This window comes from Acartia tonsa, chromosome 10, assembly GCF_053477335.1.
Source record: "Acartia tonsa isolate MP-2025a chromosome 10, ASM5347733v1, whole genome shotgun sequence".
In the NCBI taxonomy this organism is placed as follows: Eukaryota; Metazoa; Arthropoda; class Copepoda; order Calanoida; family Acartiidae; genus Acartia; species Acartia tonsa.
Window position 1 is genome coordinate 24,590,476 of NC_137269.1, and position 26,197 is coordinate 24,616,672.

The following is a 26,197-nucleotide window of genomic DNA, read 5'->3' on the forward strand; positions in this document are numbered from 1 at the left end:
AAACATCTACATGATGCATCAGTTCTATAAGGCGATTATGAGGAGAAATAGGTTAATGGTTAAAGCAAAAGGATGATTGTATTGATTACAATCGTATCAACAATCAAGACTCCAAAAAGTCCACTATTCTTTTCAGCTGTTTTCCTCGTCTGCTTTCTAAAATAGACATCTAAATTTTTATGATGATTCTCAGTTTTGCATACTTTATACTTGTTGGCCCATAGTAAGAAAAATAAGAAGCCTGCCTCTTGCCAGTTGTAGAAATACAGTAGATATTAACAGGGGTCTAAAGGGATAAGACAATGGCTGATAAATTAATGTACATTCTATATGAGGTTACACAAAATAACCTCTTCTGTAGATTAAAATTAGTGGTTGAAACGAAAAAAACACTCATCTTAATTAACCAACCAAAGTTGTTAAGTTAAACCAATAAGAAACTTTGGGGCCTAGTGTAATAACCAGCCCACTCCCTCCCTGGTAGATATCACACATTATTTTTTCAGGAAAAATAGTAAATAATGTAGGGCATATGACACCTGAAGGTAAAAATTCCTCTCAATTATCCTTTTATGTAAAATAGTAAGTTTTTTTTTGTTTGAAGCTTATGATTGTAATAACTACTGAACTTATTGAATTATCCGTTTAAGGCAAGCTCCACATAGGTCTTAGGATTGTTTCGGGCTATCTTATTTTAAGAGTCCAGTCTTGAAATGGTTTTAGGCTATATTTTGTCCCTTCTTTACCCTATAAATCCAAAGGTCCTAGATTCTAGGGGTACAGCTTCTAGTTCCTAACACAACAAATAATACATTCATACAGGGATTGGTCAATAGGCGATAAATTGGACTCCATCCCAAGCATGTTTAACCAAAATGAATATGGTATACCAAAAATAAAGAGGGGGTAGGTTTCTGGTAAAATCCGTAAATGTAAATGTTATAAGTTAAAAACAGTAGTAGAACAATTAAAATTTATGTTAACTAATAAAATTTTTTTTTGTCTATAGTTCTTTTCAATAAGAAATACACATATTTAGTGAATATTATCGTTCTACTACTATTTTTAAGCCTTAAAACACACACCTTTATGGATTCTACCAGAAACCTACCCCTCTCTTTATCCTATATTTTTTCATGTAACTCTTTTTTAAGAAAGCTCCTTTTCTCAAAAATAATAGATTTTCGATAAAATCTCAATGTTTGCAGATAAGTATTGCGTTACCCCATTACTTTTAACTAAACCCATCAGTTATTGCTGTTGATTGTTTAAAAAGTACCAGTGGCTTTGCCTTTAGCATATTAAGAAGCCCATTCCCCCCCCCCCCCCCAGGATCGAATTAATACCATAAAAAAACCTAGTTTTTACCACTTTTATGGTAAAATTTTACCAGCCTATACGATTTAAAAGGTGGTAAAATTTTACCGTAATCGTGGTAAAAACACTTTTGGTGGTACTCTGTGACGCTTTTTACCAGCGATTTTTACCACAATTATTGGTAAAATTTTACCAGATTTCCGGTAAAATATTACCATTTTAGGACGCAAATTTATACCAGATTTTGACCAATTTTTACCACTTTTTTGGTAAAATTTACCGCAAATTTCTGGTAGATTTTACCGAAAAAGTGGTAAAACTGTTCAACACCTGGTAATATTTTTGCCCTAAACTGGTAAAATTTTACCAGAAATAGGGTAAATATGGTAAAAATTTACCAATAATTGTGGTAAAAACGGGTGGTAAAAATCACGAGAAAGTGGTAAAAAACGACCTTAATTATAGAAAAACCTCGCTTGTACACAAAACGCAAAAATAAAAAAAAAATTGTTTTCATTATTATCTTTATTGATTGAAACACTTAAACATATTTTTTTACATAATGATTTACATAGGTACGATAGCGCGATACTATATAGGTATATATTCACAGAAATTTTCTTAATTAGTCTATAATTCTAGACGTGGTTTAAATGACCAAATATTACATAGTTTTACAGATAATATAACTGCATGTTTAATCGGTTTAAGCTGAGAAATTAACACAAATATACATAGGTTTTAATTGCTGAGATCTGGATTCTAATTGTACTTTATACTAGAACATTTTTATACACAAGAAAAATATATTACGAAGTTACTTTCCATTATTAAATTTTCAAAAATTTGCTATATAGGAATAGCGGTTTCAAATATAATATTATATGAATATTCTCATCGTCAGAACAAAACTGTCAAAACTGTCATATAGATTAATGTACGTACAAATTAAAGGTGGTTAAACATATTTTTGACTCAAGATATCTTGATATATATCACTTTTTTATCACAAATAGTTTATATATGATCTGACTGGAAGGACTATTATACATCAGCTTACTTTTGTCCTTCTTTTCTTTGTTTTTGCCTCTTGTGAAAGAAGACGCGGCAGTCTGGACACATATAGGTGCATTCGATGAGTCTTGTGTTCAATGGCAGCTCGCTTCGGGGACTGCGTCCATGGGCGCAGGTCTTGATTTTCCCCGGTGTTGCACTTCTTTTGCGCCTACTCAGTTTTGATGCTGGCGTGATTGTAGGAGGGGGTGGTTCAAACATCTCCTGCTCATCATCTGACACCCGATACACTGAAATTAAAATATTTTTTAAAATTACTTTTTTTTACAAAAAAATACTTCAATTTTACAATAGTTTTTTTTTCTAGCCTAACCTAACCTAGTGTATTAATAGAAAGAGTAATATTTCTAGTTTTAGCCTAGCCTAGCCTAGCCTAGCCTAGCCTAGCCTAGCCTAACCTAACCTAACCTAACCTAACCTAACCTAACCTAACCTAACCTAACCTAACCTAACCTAACCTAACCTAACCTAGTGTAATAATACAATGTATTACGGCATTTTCTTAGTGCCTAGTACAGAAATGTTTCACTATATGCTTTGGGCACAGTCGCTAGTATAAATATTGTACTATACCTGGGCTTTTTGGTCCTGGATTCTTTATGTTCTCATAAATTATATCAAAATCCGGTTTGTCTTCCATCCTGAAATTAAACAATCTATACTACAAAGTAAAACGATTTTTGTTTGTATGTAGCGAAGGATCTTGTTAACCGCTGAACCGATCGGGTTCTTCTCATAGGTACCGGCAAGGGAAGGGAGTGGCAAAAGAAACTTTAAGGATATACTTCATATTAGAGGGTTTAGCGTACAGAAAAATCATTTACAACACAGTCGCCAGGATAAAGTAGTAAAAACAATTTTTAAAAAATCTTACTTTGCTGGTGTTTCCATAACAGTGACTTCCTTAACCTCGTTCTCATCCGAATTTTCTGGAGAGCCAGCTGCAGCTGTTTTGTTCCTGAATTAAACAATATATATATAATAATCTATTTAAATTAAGTAGTTAACTTTTTGGTTCCACATTTACCCCTTCCACCTTACCCAGCTAGAGGCGTACTTGCTAGTACTCGCTTTTAATAAATAAAGGAACACGTTGAATTTGTCTTTACAGAAAAATCATTTACAACACTGTCGCCCGGATAAAGTATGAAAAAATAATATTAAAAGAAATATCTTACTTTGCTTCTCCTTCCATAACAGAGGCTTGTCCGACCTTCTGGTCATCCTTTTGTGCCGCCGGACATTTCTCGGATTGCTCCCTGAATTAAGCAATCATATTATTATTAAATAGTAAACTTTTTATGGTCCACATTTACCACTCCCACCTTACCCCTAGAGGCATACTTGCTATAGTTTTGTAATATATAAAGGTGAATTTGTCTGTACCGAAAAATCATTTACAACACAGTCGCCCGGATAAAGTATGAAAAAAGATTATTAAAAGAAACTAGTGGCTACGCCCCTAGAAACCTCTAGGGGCACTTAAGGTTGGAAGGGGAAAAATCAACATCTTCCCATTTTCAATTTCAGTTTCAGAAGAGTAAAAATATTTTTTGGGGGAGGGGGTGAAGACACCCTGCACAAAAATAGTTTAAAACCTTTCCAGGACCTATAAGAAGCTTCACTTTAAAGGAGAACAATATCGGTTTAGCGGTTATCCTTCGGGACAGACAAAAAACGCTTACTACTTTATATAATAGGATATCTTACTTTGCTTCTCCTTCCATAACAGAGGCTTGTCCGACCTTCTGATCATCATTTTGTGCCGCCGGACATTTCTCGGATTGCTCCCTGAATTAAGCAATCATATTATTATTAAATAGTAAACTTTTTATGGTCCACATTTACCACTCCCACCTTACCCCTAGAGGCATACTTGCTAGTTTTTTAATATATAAAGGTGAATTTGTCTGTACCGAAAAATCATTTACAACACAGTCGCCCGGATAAAGTATGAAAAAAGATTATTAAAAGAAACTAGTGGCTACGCCCCTAGAAACCTCTAGGGGCACTTAAGGTTGGAAGGGGAAAAATCAACATCTTCCCATTTTCAATTTCAGTTTCAGAAGAGTAAAAATATTTTTTGGGGGAGGGGGTGAAGACACCCTGCACAAAAATAGTTTAAAACCTTTCCAGGACCTATAAGAAGCTTCACTTTAAAGGAGAACAATATCGGTTTAGCGGTTATCCTTCGGGACAGACAAAAAACGCTTACTACTTTATATAATAGGATATCTTACTTTGCTTCTCCTTCCATAACAGAGGCTTGTCCGACCTTCTGATCATCATTTTGTGCCGCCGGACATTTCTCGGATTGCTCCCTGAATTAAGCAATCATATTATTATTAAATAGTAAACTTTTTATGGTCCACATTTACCACTCCCACCTTACCCCTAGAGGCATACTTGCTAGTTTTGTAATATATAAAGGTGAATTTGTCTGTACCGAAAAATCATTTACAACACAGTCGCCCGGATAAAGTATGAAAAAAGATTATTAAAAGAAACTTGTGGCTACGCCCCTAGAAACCTCTAGGGGCACTTAAGGTTGGAAGGGGAAAAATCTACATCTTCCCATTTTCAATTTCAGTTTCAGAAGAGTAAAAATATTTTTTGGGGGAGGGGGTGAAGACACCCTGCACAAAAATAGTTTAAAACCTTTCTAGGACCTATAAGAAGCTTCACTTTAAAGGAGAACAATATCGGTTTAGCGGTTATCCTTCGGGACAGACAAAAAACGCTTACTACTTTATATAACAGGATATCTTACTTTGCTTCTCCTTCCATAACAGAGGCTTGTCCGACCTTCTGATCATCATTTTGTGCCGCCGGACATTTCTCGGATTGCTCCCTGAATTAAGCAATCATATTATTATTAAATAGTAAACTTTTTATGGTCCACATTTACCACTCCCACCTTACCCCTAGAGGCATACTTGCTAGTTTTTTAATATATAAAGGTGAATTTGTCTGTACCGAAAAATCATTTACAACACAGTCGCCCGGATAAAGTATGAAAAAAGATTATTAAAAGAAACTAGTGGCTACGCCCCTAGAAACCTCTAGGGGCACTTAAGGTTGGAAGGGGAAAAATCAACATCTTCCCATTTTCAATTTCAGTTTCAGAAGAGTAAAAATATTTTTTGGGGGAGGGGGTGAAGACACCCTGCACAAAAATAGTTTAAAACCTTTCCAGGACCTATAAGAAGCTTCACTTTAAAGGAGAACAATATCGGTTTAGCGGTTATCCTTCGGGACAAACAAAAAACGCTTACTACTTTATATAATAGGATATCTTACTTTGCTTCTCCTTCCATAACAGAGGCTTGTCCGACCTTCTGGTCATCCTTTTGTGCCGCCGGACATCTCTTGGATTGCTCCCTGAATTAAGCAATCATATTATAATTAAATAGTAAACTTTTTTTTTGGTCCACATTTACCCCTCCCACCTTACCCCTAGAGGCATACTTGCTAGTTTTGTAATATATAAAGGTGAATTTGTCTGTACCGAAAAATCATTTACAACACAGTCGCCCGGATTAAATACCAAAAAAAGAAGTGAAAAAAATTTCTTACTTTGTTTGTGTTTCCAAACAAGCGATCTCCTCTTCCAAAGAAGCAATTTTTTGCTTTGCTGCCCTAAGGTCTTGTTTTATTTTCTGCATTGTCTCCCATCCATCGTCGTCCCTGAAAAATAAAAAATAATAATACTAAAGTAACAGGATGTCCGTGTTTATGTACCGAAGGATCTCGATAACCACTGAACAGATCGGGTTCTTCTCATAGGTACCGGCAAGGGAAGGGAGTGGCAAAAGAAACTTTAAGAGATATACTTCATATTAGAGGGTTTAGCGTAGCTGCTAATTTGAAATATCAGGGGTGTATATCCTATATGGGATCCCCTGTTCAGGTGGTGGGGGGAAAATAACTAAAATATGTGTGGTAGGACCAAAAATTTTAGTTCTTTCAATATTTCTCCATTTCCGTCCCTACTTGGTGAGATAAAAATAGGTGGGAAAAAAATACAAAATTTTGTACCACGGGAACAAAATAAATCTTGTGCGTAATGTACACCCCTGAATGAAACTATAATTATTCGCCATAACAATAATGTTTATCCTACTCTTTTCAATCCGGCTACTACCACCTTCCGAACAGAAATAGAATGGTAACAAAAATAAATAAACTTACGTAGTGCAATCCAAAGTTAGGTTCAAATCTTCTGTATCAGACGATTTAGGAGGGGTATCAGGCAGGTCAGCCAGCTTAGCAGGCAGCTCAGGCTCAGACACACTCATTTCGTTCTTCTCTTTTTCGCTATCACTGAAATATATAAATATATATTATATATCCCAGGTAATCGGACCTTTGCCCAAAGAAGTAATTACCAAAAAATATGTAATATGTATTTATGTAATTATGTTGTGATGGATTGTCGAATCCGATTCGATGAATGGTTACCAAAATATAGCTAGGGACGGACGGACGGACAGACAGACAGACAGACATCATTCTACTTCGTTTTATACATATTAAAATATTACTCACCCACTTGTGGTTTCCGGCTTCTGTTCTTCGTGCTGTTCGTCTCTCTCTAAGTCGGCTGCTGCTGTGGCTGACATGGACATGTCGGACATTCTATATTAAATTTGAAAAGAAACAAATTATCACTGGTAATTATAAATTTTCATGAATAAATGTCCAAAAAACTGACGTAGGGAATTTTAATATAATAGGGTCCAGCAAGATCACATATTGGTATATCTTATATTGTAAACAAGTATATAGACAAATTTCATTTACAAAAAGTTAATACAAATTTGAAACGTTCTCTTTTTTAATTACAGCACAGAAACATTACGGATTTTACCATGGAAATCTACCACCGTATTAATTAAAACATTCCCTACGATAACTGTCATATATATAATATTTATATACAAAATTAAACAAATATATAAAATTAACAAAAGCTAGTTGTGAATACTTTTTTTCCTTAGTTTAGGGGGTAAACTACAACTGCTATATACTGAATTACCAAAAATGCAACAGATTATACAACAAAAAATTTTCAGTTTAAGCTCTTAACTTTAAGCTCATTAAACTTAATAGGTGGAAAGGGGTAGTTTCACAAAATGCATTTGAACTTAATTTTGTGAATTGCATATTTTTCTTTGTTAAGATGGTAAAAGTACGTGGTAGAAAATTTAACTTTCTTCAAATTTATGCCATATAAATAAAGTTTAAACACATTTAAACAGGTTCAAATATACGGTTCACTAAATTAACTTCAAATGCATTTTGGGAAACTACTCCTTTCTAGATATTATAAAAAAAAGTTGAAGATGAAACTTATGACATAAAAAAAAATTACATATAAATATATATATACGTAAAGTCCTGGAATTATTGGGATTGACTGGGAGCTATCAGGTCTTCGTCTTGTTCTTCGTCTTGTTCTTCGTCTTGTTCTTCGTCTTGTTCTTCGTCTTGTACTTCGTTTTCAGACGAAAGTTCCGACGAATAATACTTGTCTCCATTCTGCCAGGGATGTATATTCTACATGGTTCGGATGTGTAATATTTTTTCCAAGTCTGCACAGGGATGTATATTATATTTCATTAAATATAAATAGATGGAGGTAAGAAAAAAAGGTAATAATTAAGAAAACTGAAAACATTTGTAAATTTTAAAAATTTTTAGCCGTGGACAAACAATATTTCTTGTGCAGAATATACACCCCTTTCCCGAATCAGCTGTAATGTAGCTGCCAAAGATACTGTAATTGTTTATGTTCTGAGAACATTGTTGAGAACTTGCTCTCTGTGGTGGTCTGGAGCTTGATCTTTTCTTCTTCTCTAACTCTTCATCTTCAGGCCTGATTCCCTGTTCCCACAATCTTTGCCTCTTCATGTTGGCCTTTACTCGTTTGTTGGCATCTCTTCTTGTCCGAGTCTCACCACGCTGGCCGAAATCGGGCAAATGTGTATTTGTTCTGTTCAACATTTGCTGCATCCTAATTTGGTTAGGTTGCTCACTGAGTTGACTATTACTACAACCTGGCTCTGCACTGAGTTGACTATAACTACAACCTGGTTGTGGGTTTACGTCTTCATCAGGATTTGATGTGCCTCCGCAACTTTCAGCATATTCCCGGCTTTCATTTTGTGCTCTGCTCGTGCTTGCTCTGCTCTGGTTTCTGTACAACACCGCTTCAATTTGATTCGTTGATGGAAATTTTGTTTGTTTTCTGGGACGTTTAGGAACTTCTTTGGTAGGCTTTGGCTTTTGGGCCACTTTTGCTTTTGGCCTGCGTTCATCTTCTTCTTCTTCACTACTACTACTACTGCCAGTTCCAGTGTCTGGGTCTGATTGATGACCTTGATCTGTATCATCACTTTCTGGTGCTTCTTCTTTGATGTCAGAAATTAAATCACCTTCTTCTTCATCTTTTTTCCACTTTGCTTTTTCTCCTACAAAGAAATAAAAAATGTTAAAGCAAATGTACATAATTGTAGCTTCAATATTATTTCCATACCTATATGAACATTAGTTACTATTAATCAGATTCAAATGAAAACAAGCAATATTTTTTACCCTATATTTATATGCCAATCAAAGATAAAAGGGGGAATTTTGCATTGGCAGTTCCTTTATAGGGGTACAATATGGAACTGTGAAGAAACGGCGTCGCCACCGCCGAGAACCGCCAATAAAAGCCCCAAAAAAGTGTCACTTTCGCCCACCCCCCCCCCCCATTTATTACATTAAGACCTGTAACTTACCGTCAATGTTGATGAGTTCTAAAATTTCCATTTGGTTGTATATAGAAACATTTGAGCCTACTGCAACAACCTCATAATGACCCGTGTGGTTTTCAATTATAATGGCAAGTTTGGGTAATATTATTCCACATGGATGTATCCGAATTTCCTTACTTGCATTGCCGTCATTCTTGTCCTCAATGTCCTCAACCTCCAAAATTTCGTCACTCTGGTTTCCGTCATCTTCGTTATCCACCTCGAATGATGGTTCATTTGAGTCCAGCTGTAAACTTCTCTTGGTTTTTGCTTCGGCTTCCAATGCGGTTTGCCTTCGCTCCCGGTTCTTCTTTGGAATGATCGGCACATCATCTAAATAATTATTATAGTCATTATTTCAAATAGTATAAATGTTACCCAACCCCCCCCCCCCCCCTCCAAGGAAATAGCTTAAAATCACCGCAGGACCAATACACAGAAGAGTAGAATCCGATCTCCAGGATACAATTAATACCATAAAAAACCTAGTTTTTACCACTTTTATGGTAAAATTTTACCAGCCTATACGATTTAAAAGGTGGTAAAATTTTACCGTAACCTCGATCGATTCAGTGGTTACTGAGATCTTAAGCTTCTGACGGCCGGACAGACATTAAGCTACTTAGTATTATAGATAGCGGCTGCGCCCATACAAATTTTAGCCTAAAACCCTGTCAGGGCCTGTACGAAGTTTCCCTTAAAACAAAATTAATCCACAGGGTTTTTATCTAAGACTACTTCTCAACTAAAATATTAATAAACTTAAATTTAGGTGATACAGTTCCTACGTTTTTCAAACTATAAATAACAATACCTTCGGCATCCTCATCATTCTCATCACTGCTGCTTTCCTCCACGACACTTGTTGCCTTTCCAGTCACCTGTCTCTCGTTACTGTTGCCTGTAAATAATTAATTTATACATTAATTTTATACGTTTCCAAACAAAAAGCAAGTACTGAAAACATTTTTTCCACCCCCCCACCCCCCCTACTTGGTTGAAAAAAAAATTTTAAAAGGAAATGTGTTGTAGGAGGGATAGAATAAATAAATCATAGAGTTCTTTAAATATTTTTCAATTTTCCCCCTACTTGGTGAAAAAAAACTAGGGGGGGGGGAAGAAAAATTTAAAAAAAATTAGTAGCAGAGGAAAAAAAATCTTGTGCAGTATATACACAATACGAGGAAAGATAAAACTTATAAATAATAATTAATGTTCAACAAATATGTACCTGTGATTGAATTATTTCGTCCATAAAATTCTTTCTGTCTTTGCAGTGGTGGAAAGTTTGGTGGTTGTTCATCATCTTGCATTGGGACTGTATCATCAAGATTTCCCACATTTTGGCCCTCATCGTCTGTTTCAGAAATAATTATCTTCTTCGACTTTTTCGAGCCCTTTCCATGCTTCTTCCTTTTGGAGCTTGTGATGTTTTCAAATACATTTACTTTGGGTTTATTATTGGACTGGCTGTTGACAATTGGATCTTCATATAACCTACGTGGCTTTACTGGTTGCTTTACTGGTTCTGGAGTTACTGCTGGATTCTCCGCGGGTGGTATGCGTAACTCATTCCCAATCTGATCATCATTTGAATTCATTTCAACGTCGTCGCCTCCGTCATCAATTACAAGCTCCTCACCATTGTTGCTTTCTTCATCAGCAATGTTTTCCATACCATTTTCTTCAACAGCATTGCCTTCAGCATCATTGTCTTCAACAGCATTGCCTCCACCATCATTGTCTTCACCATCAGTGGATTCATCAGCAGTGGAATCATCAGCAGTGGAATCATCAGCAGTGGAATCATCAGCAGTGGATTCATCAGCAGCATTCATCTTTCTATTTCTGGAAATTTTTGTTGCTTTCTCACTGGCATTGTGAATCTTTGTCTGTTCTTCACTCATTTCTGGTTTCAAATTGTTTGTGGCGTACGAATAATACATTACAGCTCTTTGTATAACCTTCTTATCACTATGGACTGTCTTGAAAAATTGCTTGGATTTCTTTGCATTCCCAATGTCTGCATAATTTTTGATCTGAAATGTAGTACTCGACCTGTCATTGTTTCTTTTCAAGTAAATCTGGTTCTTTCCTTGAACTTCGTGGGGTAAGCAACCCATTGAGTGGGCACCTAACATGTAGTAAAATTTCTTGTCTTCGGCTGTAACACCTGGTGTTGAAGTTGTGATTGTCTTCGGTTTAATATGCCGCTTAATTCTTTGTATCTCTGCAGGGGCCAGATACAATTCACACATCTGTAAGGGTGATCGTTTCTGTGGCTTTTCCTTCTTGTCTTTCTTGTCTTTCTTGTCTTTCTTGCCTTTCTTATTGCTTGTCTTCTTGCTTGGCTTGATTTCAAAAACCTGTTCATACTTGTAGAGGGGGGTTGACAATGCGCGTTCTTGTTTTCGCGTTACCAGCCCTCGAAATAACCTCCAGCAGACAGGATCCTCATTAGCAATCATATAATCTTCGGCCCTCTTCATATTTTCACAAAAACCAGTCGCGTCCTTTTTAAAAGTGTGTTCGAAATTGCGCTTGAACCTAGATAAAAAAAGGGTTTATATCAAAACAGTCTCAATATATAACATATAACATATATCAAGAAAAGATGAACTAAAAGTCTTGCCACATAAAAAAATACATGGTACAAAATTGAAATTCTTTGAAACATATGCCATAGAAATGTAGTTTAACAATTTAACAAGAATACAATATGCAGTTAACATTTCGTGAAACTACTTTTTTAACTAAAGAACATTGAAATGCATTTTGTGAAACTACCACTTTCACATTTAATAGACGCGGAATAGATGCGATAAATAATTGAATTACCTACAAGCTTGTATGTGGTTCCTCACTAGAAAAAGGTCGCTTGAAGACACATAGGTTCCTGTTCTCCACAAATTTGGTGGGATAGCTTCATGTAGGTACGTCTTGTTAAGCACTAACTTACAATGATCCAAGAAACGTTCCACTGAAATAATAATGAAATTTTCAATTAACTATGCATAGGTACATGTTTATTATTGTACCAGGGGTGTATATTCTGCACAAGATTTATTTTCACAAATAAAATATATATATAAAAAGATTATTGTACATGGTCACCTGCTAGCAAGAATAGGAATGCCCCTTTTATTCGGTTTATTTCCCTTGCCCCCACCTCCCTTCTCCCTGTTTTAAACGTTTTCTCATCATGTCAAATTTACAAAATAATATTTACTTACCAGTTTCGTCATCAATAAGTTCCGGAGCAGTCCAAAAGGCAGCGGTGATGCGGGCGTCAAAGGTGAACTGCTCGAACACGACATATAGGAAGGTTATGATGTCTCGGCATACTTTCAGTAAGGTTTGCCAGCCTTTATCCACTTTCAGTGAGTCTTCGAAATTTTGGATGAAAAAGACAATTTCTTCTCTTCGCATATAACCATCTTTTTCCAAGGGGTCATGGTTCTTTATTCTTTCTTTGTAAAATTCTGGTGAGAAAATCTGGTCCACGACAACATCCTGATTCTCACTAGGCCCTTTATTCGCCTCCTCCTCATCAAGCTCATCCACATTGGTCAGTCTTCTTAGATCAGTCACCAAGGTTTCCACAATTTTGCCGGTTTTCTTCATTTCTGTTGTCAGGGTTACAGTATTTTCAGCCATATCTCTTGATACACTGTCTTGCAGGTCTTTGATTTCATTCTTCACTAATTCATGGTTTGTGGACGTTTTGTTTACCAAGTTTCTGATGGACGCATTAATGGGCTCTATTTGATTTTTCATTTGTGAGGTCAAGAAAGTACGTAGCTGCTGAAATTGGTTCTGAATTTGGTTCATAACGGCCCCGGTGAACAAATCCTTAAAATTAAACATATTAAACCACATATTTTCAAGTCTTGGTATTTTAAAAACTACGTGGTAGAAAAGAAGACTATCCACAAACAAGAGCAAGTGATCCTAAGCATCTTCCATCATTTTTGGACTTTGACAAACAAAAAAACTTGGTAAAATTTGACCAACTTTTTGGTAAAAATTGACAAGGTAAATTTTTAGGCTAAGTCCAGATTTTTGGACTTTGACCAAAAAATCAACTTGGTAAAATTTGACCAACTTGTTTGTAAAAATTTACAAGGTAAATTTTTATTGGTCAATGTTTACCAAAAATTTAGTCAAATCTTACAAGTTATTTTTTCCAGGCTAAGTCGATATATATCCTAAATAATTGTAATTTGTATCCTCTGGATGACAAAATGAAATAAAAATAATACCTCGCTTTCTTCCATCTCACCAGAAGGGCCAGATGATCCCTGGGGTCGTGATGACTGGGACTGGGATCGTGATGATGTTGCAGGAGGAACTACAACTCTCGCGGTCCGTTGACTCGCGGAGTGGTGCCGTGCCCATGGAGATGGAGGTGGGGTAATATTTATTGGCCTTATTGGAGATGTTGTGGTTCTAGTTGTGTTCTAAAAATAATATAGATAATTATTGTAAAGCATTACTTACCGAGGATTATAGTTTTAAACAACACCGGCATTATCCTAATTTTTTTCTTCTATTTTTTAAAACTTTACCCTCCCCCCCCCCCTCTCCCGACAAAATGACTGTGTTAGGTTAGGCTAGGTTAAGTTATATGGTTAGAGGGACCCAATTTGTTCAACGGTTAACGAGATTTGTTGGTACCAACCCACAAACAGACATCATGTTAGTAAGTTTAGTTTAACAACAAAACACCAACAAACCAAAAACCGATAACAATAAAACTTAAAATTCTACCTTTGCTGTTGTACCTTTGCCACCTCCAGTAGATTTGTTGCTTCCAGGTTTGGCATTTGCAGCTTTGGCACTTCCACCTCTGGCAATTCCATTAGGTTTGCCACCTCCAGTAGGCTTGTTGTTCTAAAGCAAGAAATAATTGTTGTATTTACAATGCATAATAAGATATTAGATAGCAGTGGCTACGCCCCTAGAATTTTAATTACTAATATCAAATGTTAAACACACTGTGGAAAATTAATAAATAATTATACTTGGTCAATAATCTTTTGTGGTCTGTTAAGCATGAACCGATAAGGTTTTCCTTTCGATCCGGTAACATGCGAATTTATAAGTTTTAAGAGCGAAGGGTAGCAGCAATTTGTACAATAGTAAATTAGGCCTTAAATATAATTTTTACCTTTACAGAACTAGCACTCTTTCCAGTCCTCGTCATTTTGGGATCTAGCTTGGTCAATTGCAAGTCGAAATTACGCTGTTGTATCCAGGTCGTTGGCATGGGCAATTTGCATAGTTTTAAATCTGAAATGTGTAGACAGAAATTAAAATTTTATGTAAAATTAAATTAAATTGCAAACATGTACTCTTTCAAATTACAGATTAGACTTATAACACTTTAACTTCATACCCATCGATGGCCAAAAAGGTAGGGTTTTGCTAAATTAAGTTGACATGCCTTTTTTAAAATTAGCTATAAAAAATAATTTTAATGAAAAAAATATTTTAAAGTACATTTCACATAAATTCCAAATAAAGAGGGAAGGGCCTTCAGTTGAATTTTACAACATTTTACATACATATTATAACAAAAGGGGGGGGGGGGGGGGAAGTGACACTTTTTGAAACCAAAACTAAAAGTCAAAGGAACTGAACTAAAGAAACAGTTACAGATCTGTCATTTTGCATGGCAGTTGTTTTATAAGGGTACAATATGGAACTTTTAGTTTTGGTTTCAAAAAGTGTCATTTCCCCCCTCCCCCCTTTCTCTGCTTTCAATGTACAAAATTAAATTCCGATAGGAATTACGATGGAGACATCTTGATGCAACAGGTGTACGGAGATATGTGCTACTCTGTACTTCAGTAGGTTGGAGGCTAGTTGTGTTGGAGGATGGCTATAGTCTTCGGGATCGTCAGTCTTGCCTACTCCTAATACCAGGGGTGTATATTTTCAGTGTTTAAAACCATAAAACTTAATTCATATTTCCTAGACCCCCCCTTTACCACACTCTCCTCCTGGCATGATAAGAGAATTACAAATAAATTGTGGTAGGTTAAAAAGGAATTAGATGAAATGTATAGTTCATGAAATATTTCTATACAACAATTAATCATGTGCAAAATATACACCCCTACCTATTATTCTGGAATCTTCAGGAAAGGTGTATGCCGGAAAAAATGTCCTCACTTTGTGGACCAACCATACTGTTTTATCACGACGGCAGTCTGGGACAAAGTAGAGGTCTTGGCAGTCTGTATAGAATTGATTTCTTTCGAACTTTCGTTTGTTGGCATTCCTTTTTCCCCTGACAGCCAGCTTTTCATTTATGTACGGTTTCACTGTGTGAAATATCAACAATCTAAATATGTCATTTATGTCATTAATGGCTGTTAAACGGAAAGGTATGTTGCTGGTGAAATCGTTATAGCTTAAGTGTTTGATCAGCAATACACGGAAAGAAAGTTATGTTACATTTTTAAAAATTACATTAAAATTTGTAAAGAGTGGGGGGGGGGGGGGAGAAGTGACACTTCTTGAAACCAAAACTAAAAGTCAAAGGAACTCAACTAAAAAAAATAGTATTACCTGTTTGAAACCTCTTTAAGGCCAAAATTATATCCTCGGATGTAAGTTGATATCACATGATTGGCACTTTCGAAAGCATAACAACTGAACGCCATGGATGGTCCAAATCGGCGGACATGTTCCGGCATATGGTAAAGCATGTGAGTATTGTAACTCAAGCACGATTCGCCGTACATCTCCGCCAATTTTGAGTTCAGGACCATTATCATGGTCTTGAGCTCAGCCACACGTTCAGTTGTTATATGCTCTTCGAGACTGCGCAATATGTGGAATAAAAACTTGCATATCAGACGTTGTTCATCTTTAAGATTTGCCAACTGGAAAAAAAAAACATTGTAATAATTTAAGGTAAAACTAGCTCTTTCGCCCCTAGCCTCTAGGGGCTTCGCCCTATATACTTATTGGAAGTCCACCCTCCTCAATAGAAATATATATATAATATAGCACACGTGCGCAAATTTAAAAAGAATGTTATTGCTATACAATATAATGAAACTGAAATAAGCTTTAAATTCTAAAAAGATTATAATATGGTAAAAACCTACCTCTGCATAAAATATCATATGGTAAAAGCCCAGTACTTTGAATTCAGAACTTTTCAAATTGAGGGCTAGCTTCTTCTCTGTCAGGCGCATGATGGACGTACGGGGAACGCGATCAAAATCGCCAACAAGCTTCAATTGATCGTTGATTTCATCTATAATTGGAGTTACTGCAGTTCATGGTAAAATATGGGTGATAAGGAGAAAATTTTCAAAATTTAAGTTCTTTAAACTTTTCAAACTAACACTCTTTTAAGCGGCATAACAAGGCGTACAAATAATGTGTAATAGACATAAATCTAAAAATGCAGAATTTTATCGCAGTGCCGAGAAATGCGCGAAGAAAACACCTATTTTACGCGTCATTTCTTTAGTCAAATGCAGTACATCCCTGTAATTCTCTCCATTTGAACTAAGTCTTCTTCTTCCAATTCTGGATAACTATTACGTCCTTTCTTCAGGTACGTCATCACTTTCTTTACATAGCCCAGGTGCAACGCGTGCATCGGATCACTGGGGGTATCTTGTATTAAATCCAAGCTCGGGTCAAGCTCAGAAAAACTGGTTTTCATGTTCTGATTATTTTCCTCTAACTTGCGGAATTTCTCGTCAGACCTCGGCGTACCCATATTTTGACTGTCACTGGGGTAAAATACATTCATTGATTCGAACAATACCAAGTTCTTTTGACGGAGATAAGTCTGTGAAAAAGCCATCCCTGGAAGGTCACAGTGTGGGCATCCATTTTTTGATCCATGGCCAAGAATGCCGAATACATCGGCTCTGGCAACGGCATCGTGGATGATGGTTCTACATTGAAAGGTATGTCCAGGTAATCCTTCTTGAATTAGTTTGTTGATGAATCGGGTAACATTATCCAGAAAGTTGTAACTGTAGGGACGCCTCCTCGTCTTCTCAAATATGCTGACTGGCAATATAACACTGAAATCCTTGTTGAAGAATAACCTGAAATAATAAAGAAGAATTAATAATAATAGCATTTAATACCTTAGACTTAAAATTGTAGTCACTGATTTATAAAACGTAAAGGCTGGTAAAATTTTACCGTAAAAGTGGTAAAAACTAGGTTTACTTATGGTATTAATTAAGTCCTGGTATACAGTAAGACAGATTTTTATATATGTATGCAATAGAAAAAAGTATCAATTGTAAACTTAGTTTTCTTTCTTATTTGTTTATTGAATGGTTTCCTAAACTTTGGCTTTAAAAATCTGGGCTGTCAATTGATGTAAAACAAATATTTTGATATCCTTTGAAATATAGGGTGCCAATCCTAAAAAATATTTTTTCGAGGGTCATGCTGTATATGAAAAGAACTTTATCCCAACCCAACCCTTTCAAATCCACAATATATTAATTACTTACCTAATCCAGACAGTATAATAGGAGATATGAGATCCCTGAGCTGCTTTCACTCCGTCGCCCGAGATGTCAAAAGTTATATGATCATCAACGGCCTGTTGTCCATTCAACCGTTTAAAGTCTGTGATGGCGTCTTGGAGGATCTCATAGGTAGGGAATCTGGAAAAAGAAATATATTTTTAACTAAAACTTGCACAATTCAAAGAAATTTTGCACCATCGGGCTCCAAATAATATTACGATGAAAAGTAATGGAACAAGGATGACAACATCCATAAAAACCAAAGCACTGTAACGGTACGACAAACGGACATTAACAATTGTGAAGTATCTGAACTGAATTTAAAAATATTAAAGTCGAACCAAAATTGAATGTAAGTAAATTTGTTAAAAAAAAATACTTCAAGAAGGATAAGGTTTATGCACATACTTAAATTTTAAGGAATTAATTATAGAGTGGCTTCGCTTATAATATTGTTCTCAAGTTGTCGCAGGAAGCAATATACCAAAGAATGATCAAACTGATAATTAGAACACTTGAAAGTTTGTTGTTAAAAAAGGAGAAAAATCGACATGTTTAGAATGGACGTACGGAAATTCTGGTAATGATTATAGAAATGCTACGCTTTCTAAATCGTATATAAACATACCTGCACTCAATCAGTGAACCAGGAGCATTTGTAGGATTATATTTGTTTTCTTTGATTTCAACTTTGTATTTGGGTTTGAATAATGTATTATATGACGGAAATTTGAAAATACACGAGCGTTTCAGAATTGCCAGGATGATTCTAACTTTGTTGTGAGAGATGGGGTTGTCTAGAACACAAACGCTTCTGAAATCATTAACAATTTCTTTCTCAAGTTCTGTAAGATGTTTGAATTTATCCCCGTCATGATCGCCATCAGGTTCGCCATCAGGTTCGTCATCAGGGTCATCGTCATCATCTGGGTCAAAATAATCTTCAGGTATATCAAACAATTCGACGTGGTCCCAGTCCTCGGCATCTTGAATGCTGTCATTGTCTGCATCATTATTATCGTTGGTATTATTGTTGTTAATATTGTCTACAACAATATTAATGTAGTTTGTTTCTTCAGGATTGTTATTTAATCGCTCCAAAACTTGGTTTGTGTAGCATTGATAACATATACTTTCGGTTTCCTTTGTGAAGTTGGTATTGCAGCCTGTACAAACTTTACCTAAAAAAATACGATGTTAAACATGGTGTTTTATAGTTATAAACCTTCCCGGGACCTATGTGAAGGTACCCTGTAAAGGAGAACCCAATCGGTTCAGCGGTTAGCAAGATCCTTTTGAACAGACACACAGACATCCTGTTACTTTAGTATAAGGATAATGCCGTAAAGAAAAACTAGTCAAATTAGAAAGTTAAAAAATTAAAAATTCCAGAAAAAGTAGATAAATGTAGAGAGTGGGTGAAGGTGGGTTAGGTTAAGGGATCCCATGTAGAATATACACCCCTGGAACAAGGATATCTTGAGACAAACTTAACTAACGTTTGATCAAACCAATTGTTTGAAATTTAGATTGAAAGGAAAATAAAAAACAAAAATTGGGAGACAATGTTTGTGGGAATTTGGACAAACAAACAACAAACAGACAGACCGACATCGTTCTACTTTATATTACAGATATTGTAGGTTACCTTTTGACGATGCAGTTTCGTTCTCATATTCCACATCCATCAAATCCTCCTGCTGTTCTTCTTCTAGTAATGGCTGACTGTCTTCACTTTGTTGATGTTTCTGCATGCGCCATTTTCTGGTTCTCGTTACCTTACAGAAGAGTTTTCTTATGGACCTCAGTTTATGCTGCAACTGGAAAAAGATTACATAATTAGTGAATTACTTATTTAAAATAATATAGGGGAGTTGTTATGGATCGTTATTTGGGCAAGCTACACGTGTCAATTGATTACAGTACATATGACTATACTGGTGTAAGAGCAAGCATGTTTATAGTGCGCTGACTGCAAGTGAAAAATAGAAATTAAAGTTGAGCATAGATTATACTTTAAGTACAGTAATGAAAAGTAAGGTCTCATCTTAAATATGTAGAAATAATTAGTTGTAAAAAGTCACCTGTACATTTTTCGTCTTATCTCCACTTCTTATACGCTTCAGTAGAGCTTTAGAGAGTGTACCAATCAAATTGTCTCCCATTTCAATAACGTCTAACAGGGGTGTATAGGTAACTCCTGAAATAAGAAGTATATGTTATAATCAGGGATGTATATTCTGCATGGGATCCCCTGCTCAGGGGGGGGGGGGGAATAAAAAATAAGTGGTTGGAGGAAAAAAAAATGTAAAAATTAAGAAAACTGAAAACATTTTTTCCATTTTGCCCCCCTCCTTGGTTAAAAAAACTAAAAAAATGTGTGGTAGGAGGGATAAAATAAATGAAATATAGAGTTCTTTAAATATTTTTCTATTTCCCCCCCTACTTTTTCAGAAAAATCTAGGGGGGAAAAAAAATAAAAATTTTGTAGCAGGGGAAAAAAAATAAATCTTGTGCAGAATATACACCCCTGGTTATAATAATAAGGTTATTACTTGTTTACATATAACGAAAGAAGGAGAAAGCAAAAAAGGGGGGGGGGGGGAGTGACACTTTTTGAAACCAAAATTAAATGTCAAAGGAACTCACAAAATAAAGAGTTAGAGTTACAAACATAAGAAAATACCCTTATTTATTCTTTGATTGTCTATAAAATTAATTAAACTTACCTATCAAAATTGTGATCCAATTATACATACGTCATCCAGCGTTGGTCTGACATTTTTTTACTTTGAAAAAAATAACTATATACAATATATACATAAAATTTTGTTTGTTCCAGTCCTGACCTGGATAATACCTATATAAATTTCCTGCCTTCCCTGAAAAGCCGACGAACGCATATATAATCGAGCCCCACTGGTCGTGACTTTTGCAGAATTCTGCAGTTGCATGGAGTTTTATTATAACAACAATGTTGAACCCAGAAAATTTGTTAATTTGCTATAAAATAAATAATAATAAATAATATAAAAACAACATAACAAAAATATCAAAAAACAAAAAAAAACAAAAAATAAAACATATCAATTAAGATCTCCTAGAGAGCTATAGCCAGAAGCTTAAAAAACTGTACACGTGCGTAATCGTCGGCTTTAGGGGTAAATAATGTTTATTAATGTTTATATGCAGGAAATTATATATCGCCACAAATTACAATTAAAATTCGCTTTCAGCATGGATATCCGGAGGCTGGATGAAATCGCCGGCGGCGAGCTCGGCTTCTCCTAGCTTCTCCTTTCTCTTCCCTGAAAGGAAAGAACATTGAATTAAAAATGAGAAAACTAAAGCGTTTTTTAATGAAAAAACTCAAAGAATTCTGAAACATTTTTTGGTTAAAAACAATTTTTTCCCCTGCTACAAAAGACAACTAGCCATGAACAAGAGCAGGTGATTTGAAGCAACTTCCATCATTGATCCACTTATTTCTTTTTTCCCCCTCCCCTCCCCCCCCCCCCCCGGAGCAGAATATACACCCCTGCAATAATTTCGTAGTTTTTACCTTGTTACTCTGGGTTTTATTTAGAAAAAAGGGCTGACGTTGGTGAGGAAAGGTGCACAGTCGGCTTCATGGTCAATGACATATCTCTCGGTATCATCCAGGCGGGGTCTCTCGTTCTCGTAGAGATTCTCGGGCATAGGTTCATTCTTCTTTAATTGTGTCTCTACCCAACCGTGATGGTATAACAGTTTTACTATTTCAGCAGCGTCATCAATGCCACATGATTCTTCTTGAACTCGAATATTTAACTTGGAGAAGAGTCTCAACATCCTAACCATGAGGGCGTCCCATCTGTCATGCAGCTCGTGGTATTGGTATGGATCCATCCTAATTTGAGGAATGATTATTTTGTTTGTCTTGTTTATTTTTGGGAGGGGTGTGATTAATGTTTTTTAACTTTCCGGTACTTTATTTGTCCTTAAACAAGGGGGGGGGGGGGGAAGGCCTGGAGCTCCGGAACCTGGAGGCCTATCCAAAAAATATTAAAACTTGGGAAAATTCATCATATAAGAATGATTTTATCCCTAATAACCTATACTCTCAGTCCAAAGATAAAGCCTATACTCCCTGTTTACGCAAATGTGTCAAAACTTCCCCCCCCCCCCTATTTATTTAAAACAAATTTTGTAACAGGAGAAAAAAAATAAATCTTATACAGGTAATATACACCCATACCTGTTATTATGATGTACGCGTACCCAGGTGATTGACTTGAATAGCCTGTTATTCAGAACTATCTGAAAAGGTAGAATATTTAAGAAATAAAAAATTACAAAATAAAAATAGCTCGTATTCATTCGAATCCGGTGGATAGGAACAGGTGTTCTCATTCATACGCAAAAAAACTAGGTAACTAGCATATCGTATTATATGCATGGTTTTCTACGAATATAAAAATCTAAAAGCATAAGATTAAAAACAGTTATTTTTAGCCAGTGCCTCCGGCACCTCTGGGCCAAAAAAGTAGTTTCATTCTTATAATTGTACTCCTATATTTGCGACAATCCGTTTATACTACGGTGCAAGACATATATTTATTAATTTTACATTTAAAAAAGTCCTGTATATTACGTAAGCTAAAAAGAGTCCCAAAAATGGGAGAAAAAACGAATACGAAGAATATTTTAGAAAGAATTTTCAATAATTAATGATAAAATTTGAATTATAAAACAGAATGATACATATTAACTTCAAAATTCACTGTAATTTCACTAAAAATGATTACTAAAATACAAAAATGCACCGTAGTCATATAGTCCAGTTGAATTATTGCGCCGATGGAAAGTTACGGTTGCCAACATACAGATTGAATAGGTGGCAAAACACTTTGCAAGACAGTTATATTTTTAATCGTAAAATTGCAACGAATAATAACATTTCATGAATTATATAAGTTATGCAGTTTTAATTAATTAACCGGTAAAATATTAAAATGATATTATATACATAAGGTGTTTTTTAAAGTTTGGCAACTTTGTCCAGCACGTTGATTTTATCATCTGAAAACAGGGTTACGAAAGTTAAATAAATGTAAATTTTTTTTTAATGTGAATGTAATATATTTTTGCAATGACTTAAATGAAATATCATCGATAAAATATAAAAAAATATATTGCAATGGATATAAAAGAAATATTTTTCAATATAAAGTTGTATACCTGTACAGAGCATGTGCATGAATGCCGCTATACCGATTGAAAACTATTGTAAACAATGAGTGTTATAGTTCAAGTCTCTTAGAGAAAATACGTGTTATATCCAAGTATGATTGACAGGAGATGGTCCATGTCACAAGATTTATATGAATGTCAGTTAAGAACTCCTAGAGAGCTATATATTCAGAAGTTTAAAAAAGTACTTGTCTACCAGTCTTGGCTGTTAGTGTTGATATATGGACCCTGCAATCAAAGAGATGATAGTCAGAAGTTTAAAAAAGTACGTGTCCACCTTCAGTCTTGGCTGTTAGTATATGGACCCTGCAATCAAAGAGTGGTTTGCGTAAAAGTAAGTGTTTAAATAATTTTAATATAAAAACATTAATAATATAGGACCTTGAGCGTACGGTTTTAGGCTGCCTTCGATTAACGGTTTAAGTTTTACTAGCGGCTATGCCCCTTAGAAGCCTCTAGGGGCACTTAAAGTAGGAAGAGAAAAGTCGAGGCCTCATCCTATTTTTAATTTGAGTTTCAGCTATAGATTAAAATAAATAAAAAGCTTCGTTGTAAAAGAGAACAATATTAATATATTTATATAATAGGATAATTGTTTTAAGCCTTTTTTAAACCTTTTTGATTTGATCTAAGAAACACTTTTTATCCTATTCTTAATATTAAATAATCCGGGTTTAATATATATGAATGTAAAAGAAATATTAATAAATTATATTTAAATTGAATATTGTTTTTCAGGTTCAGCAACACTGATTCATCAGAAATAACTATTTGGGCGCTGCAATTAAAGATTGGCGAGATAGAAGTAAGTGTTTAAATAATGTAATAAAAAATCAATATAATTTAGGACCTTACGCATGGTTTTAAGCTGCTTCGATAAACTGTTTGTTTTATAATTTTTTAAACCTTTTTGATATATGATATAAGAACGACTTTTTATCCTATTCTTAATATTTAAAGTATTCTACTATTAATATATATAAATAATAATAGAAATATTAACAAATTATATTTCAATTAATATTGTTTTTCAGACTTAACCAGGAATCAGATTCGTGAGAAAATATATGGGCGCTGCAATTAGTGAATGGTTTACATAGAAGTAAGTGTTAAAATAATTTTAATAAGAACATGGATATTTTAGGCCATGTTATTAAGACTATCCTTTACCGAAGCCTTTTTAATTCAACCTTGCTACGAAGCCTTGTGTGATGGTAGAGTGTTTGAGTTCTTAGGGAACCACACTAATTACATAATATTATCTTGAGTTAGACAGGTTTTATAAGCTGTAAACAGACTAATACAATTAGATATGTCATTATCTTTAAATTATTTATTATAATCTATATAATAGCACCTTTGAAATAAGCTCATATTATATCCAACCTATATTCGCCCTTTAAGGTTTATGATTGTTTTAAGCGTAACGAATTTTTATACCCTTAATAGAAAGATATTATAAGATGTGTTTTATGTAAAATAATATTAAAAATATATATAAATTATATTTCAATTAATATTCTTTTTCAGGTTTAGCTTCGCACACAGCTGGGTTTATTCTCCGATTATAAGCTGACCGCAATTCGACCGTGGAACATTTCTTGCACCAACATGAAGCTGTTGCCGTCAGAAATTCATCCGTTAAAAGTAAGTGTTTAATTATTTGTAATAAAAGATAGTTGGAATAATCCTACACGCAACTACGGCAACACCTCGGCCCCAAAAGGTAGTTTCCATGTATACAAGCATAACAAATATGAAGTTAATATACACAGACACACATCGAACTACCTTTATGAAACTGTATACTAAATTATATTAACAATTAAGCTATTATTAAATTTATTAGATAGATATTAAACTGGTTAGACAAAAGTTAATACATAAAAATAATGTACTAGATAGGTAGCTATTTAAAATTAGATTTTACTACTTTATATTATTGAAACAGTACATTCAGGATATTATTAAAATCTAAACAGCATTACATTCATCCTCGTGCATGTTTACTTCGTGAAGAACAGCTGCCAGTTCGGCAGCCTGGGCAGCGGCGGGCAGCAGAGGGGAAGGACGGCAGCGATTAAGATGTGTAGTAATCCATCCATGTTGATATAACCTCTTACAAACCTCCCTCTGGATCTCGACATTGTCAGTTCTGGCTCTAATCTCTAGACTCTCTCTTAAAACTAACATACGACTATTTAATTCATACCATAACTCCAAATTCCCGTTATAAGACATTCTTAGTTTCTCTCAGTCTGGTTATGTATTGATAACTGAATTAAACTTTCTCTAATAAGCAGGCACGTACACAAGCTGTATCTACTTTCTCCATGAAATTTTCCCAAAACCGTTAACTTTCCTTTTTGTAAGCCTTTTTGATTTGTTAATCCTTTAATTGCTTAATTTAAAAATGAATATTCTTTTTCAGGATTTTGGAGTTGAACCAGTTTTGAAGTGTGGAGCTTTGCAGTTCCATGGAGAACAACTAGATTTCCATCTCAAGATGTAACAGTCACAGATTATACAAAAAATTTCATTATTTATTATGACGACAATGTTGAACCGAGAAAATATGTTAGTCAGTTAAAATTAACAAATAATTTACAGAACGATACTAATAAGTTTTATTATGACGATCAATGTTGAACAGAGAATATTCTGTTAGTCAGTTAAAATTAACTTAAATAAAGCGTATTGATTACAATCAGTGTTTATTATGACGACAATGTTGACACCTAACATTCCACAAGCTAAAATTCTAAAAAATATTGACTTTAACATATAAAGCGTATTGATTACAATCCGCCCAATCGGTGTTTATTAATTAAGTTCTACTCGAGAGCTCCAAACATTCCACAAGCTAAAATTCTAAAAAATGTTATTTACAGAAACGATACTAGTAAGTTTGTAGTTTCAGTATTGACCTGGATAATATCTATATGACCTGTTATGTTATAATATGAAATAAATTCTAAATAAAATCATTATCATCATTATATTTTATTTGCGATTTTTATCATTAAGTAGAAGGATGTTTGTTTGGAAAAATCTGGACTTAGCCTAAAAATTTACCTAAAAATATTGACAAGAATTTAATTAACAAGTAAGAATGGAAAAACCTACCTTAAATACTGGAGATCTTGAGGCAAGTATAAACTTGTGCACTTTTAATTTGGAGGTACTAGTTTCTATCAAACAATCAGTAAACTCTGGATCCTCAAAACAATTCTCCAGGTCACCAGAGAGACA

The 26,197-nt window shown here is 34.8% G+C and overlaps 6 protein-coding genes and 1 long non-coding RNA gene across 9 annotated transcripts; 1 reads left to right on the forward strand and 6 right to left on the reverse strand.

Annotated features, from left to right (window-relative positions):
- Positions 1-1,824: 1,824 nt before the first annotated feature.
- Positions 1,825-3,783, reverse strand: LOC145329707 (uncharacterized). The gene is made up of 3 exons (XM_080174071.1): positions 3,266-3,783; positions 2,965-3,032; positions 1,825-2,621 (listed from the first exon to the last, which is right to left on the reverse strand). Exons 1-3 carry the CDS (start codon positions 3,280-3,282, stop codon positions 2,374-2,376), a joined length of 333 nt encoding a protein of 110 aa, XP_080030197.1. The 5' UTR covers positions 3,283-3,783; the 3' UTR covers positions 1,825-2,373.
- Positions 3,784-5,156: 1,373 nt separating this feature from the next.
- LOC145329706 (uncharacterized) lies at positions 5,157-7,045 on the reverse strand. The gene is made up of 4 exons (XM_080174070.1): positions 6,940-7,045; positions 6,583-6,714; positions 5,968-6,078; positions 5,157-5,772 (listed from the first exon to the last, which is right to left on the reverse strand). The coding sequence occupies exons 1-4, from the start codon at positions 7,026-7,028 to the stop codon at positions 5,688-5,690; spliced, it is 417 nt and encodes a 138-aa protein (XP_080030196.1). The 5' UTR covers positions 7,029-7,045; the 3' UTR covers positions 5,157-5,687.
- Positions 7,046-9,153: 2,108 nt separating this feature from the next.
- On the reverse strand, positions 9,154-11,680 carry LOC145330728 (uncharacterized). The gene is made up of 3 exons (XM_080175394.1): positions 10,423-11,680; positions 10,006-10,092; positions 9,154-9,524 (listed from the first exon to the last, which is right to left on the reverse strand). Exons 1-3 carry the CDS (start codon positions 11,678-11,680, stop codon positions 9,154-9,156), a joined length of 1,716 nt encoding a protein of 571 aa, XP_080031520.1.
- A 736-nt stretch (positions 11,681-12,416) lies between these two features.
- LOC145329704 (uncharacterized) lies at positions 12,417-14,547 on the reverse strand. Its single transcript, XM_080174068.1, has 2 exons — positions 13,454-14,547; positions 12,417-13,043 (listed from the first exon to the last, which is right to left on the reverse strand). Exons 1-2 carry the CDS (start codon positions 13,466-13,468, stop codon positions 12,417-12,419), a joined length of 642 nt encoding a protein of 213 aa, XP_080030194.1. The 5' UTR covers positions 13,469-14,547.
- A 404-nt stretch (positions 14,548-14,951) lies between these two features.
- Positions 14,952-16,353, reverse strand: LOC145329705 (uncharacterized). Its single transcript, XM_080174069.1, has 3 exons — positions 15,768-16,353; positions 15,317-15,540; positions 14,952-15,109 (listed from the first exon to the last, which is right to left on the reverse strand). The coding sequence occupies exons 1-3, from the start codon at positions 15,974-15,976 to the stop codon at positions 14,967-14,969; spliced, it is 576 nt and encodes a 191-aa protein (XP_080030195.1). The 5' UTR covers positions 15,977-16,353; the 3' UTR covers positions 14,952-14,966.
- A 330-nt stretch (positions 16,354-16,683) lies between these two features.
- Positions 16,684-20,694, reverse strand: LOC145330729 (uncharacterized). The gene is made up of 6 exons (XM_080175395.1): positions 20,443-20,694; positions 19,798-19,913; positions 19,362-19,533; positions 18,342-18,894; positions 17,696-17,851; positions 16,684-17,275 (listed from the first exon to the last, which is right to left on the reverse strand). Exons 1-6 carry the CDS (start codon positions 20,468-20,470, stop codon positions 16,684-16,686), a joined length of 1,617 nt encoding a protein of 538 aa, XP_080031521.1. The 5' UTR covers positions 20,471-20,694.
- A 2,344-nt stretch (positions 20,695-23,038) lies between these two features.
- LOC145329709 (uncharacterized) lies at positions 23,039-25,832 on the forward strand. Of its 3 annotated transcripts, none has more exons than XR_013883060.1 (4): positions 23,039-23,750; positions 23,980-24,047; positions 24,476-24,592; positions 25,377-25,832. It is a non-coding gene; the product is annotated as an uncharacterized LOC145329709 (long non-coding RNA). The 3 variants fall into 3 exon arrangements; XR_013883061.1 differs by lacking the exon at positions 25,377-25,832 and having other exon boundaries at positions 23,039-23,279; positions 23,684-23,750; positions 24,476-25,312; XR_013883059.1 differs by lacking the exon at positions 25,377-25,832 and having other exon boundaries at positions 24,476-25,312.
- Positions 25,833-26,197: the final 365 nt, after the last annotated feature.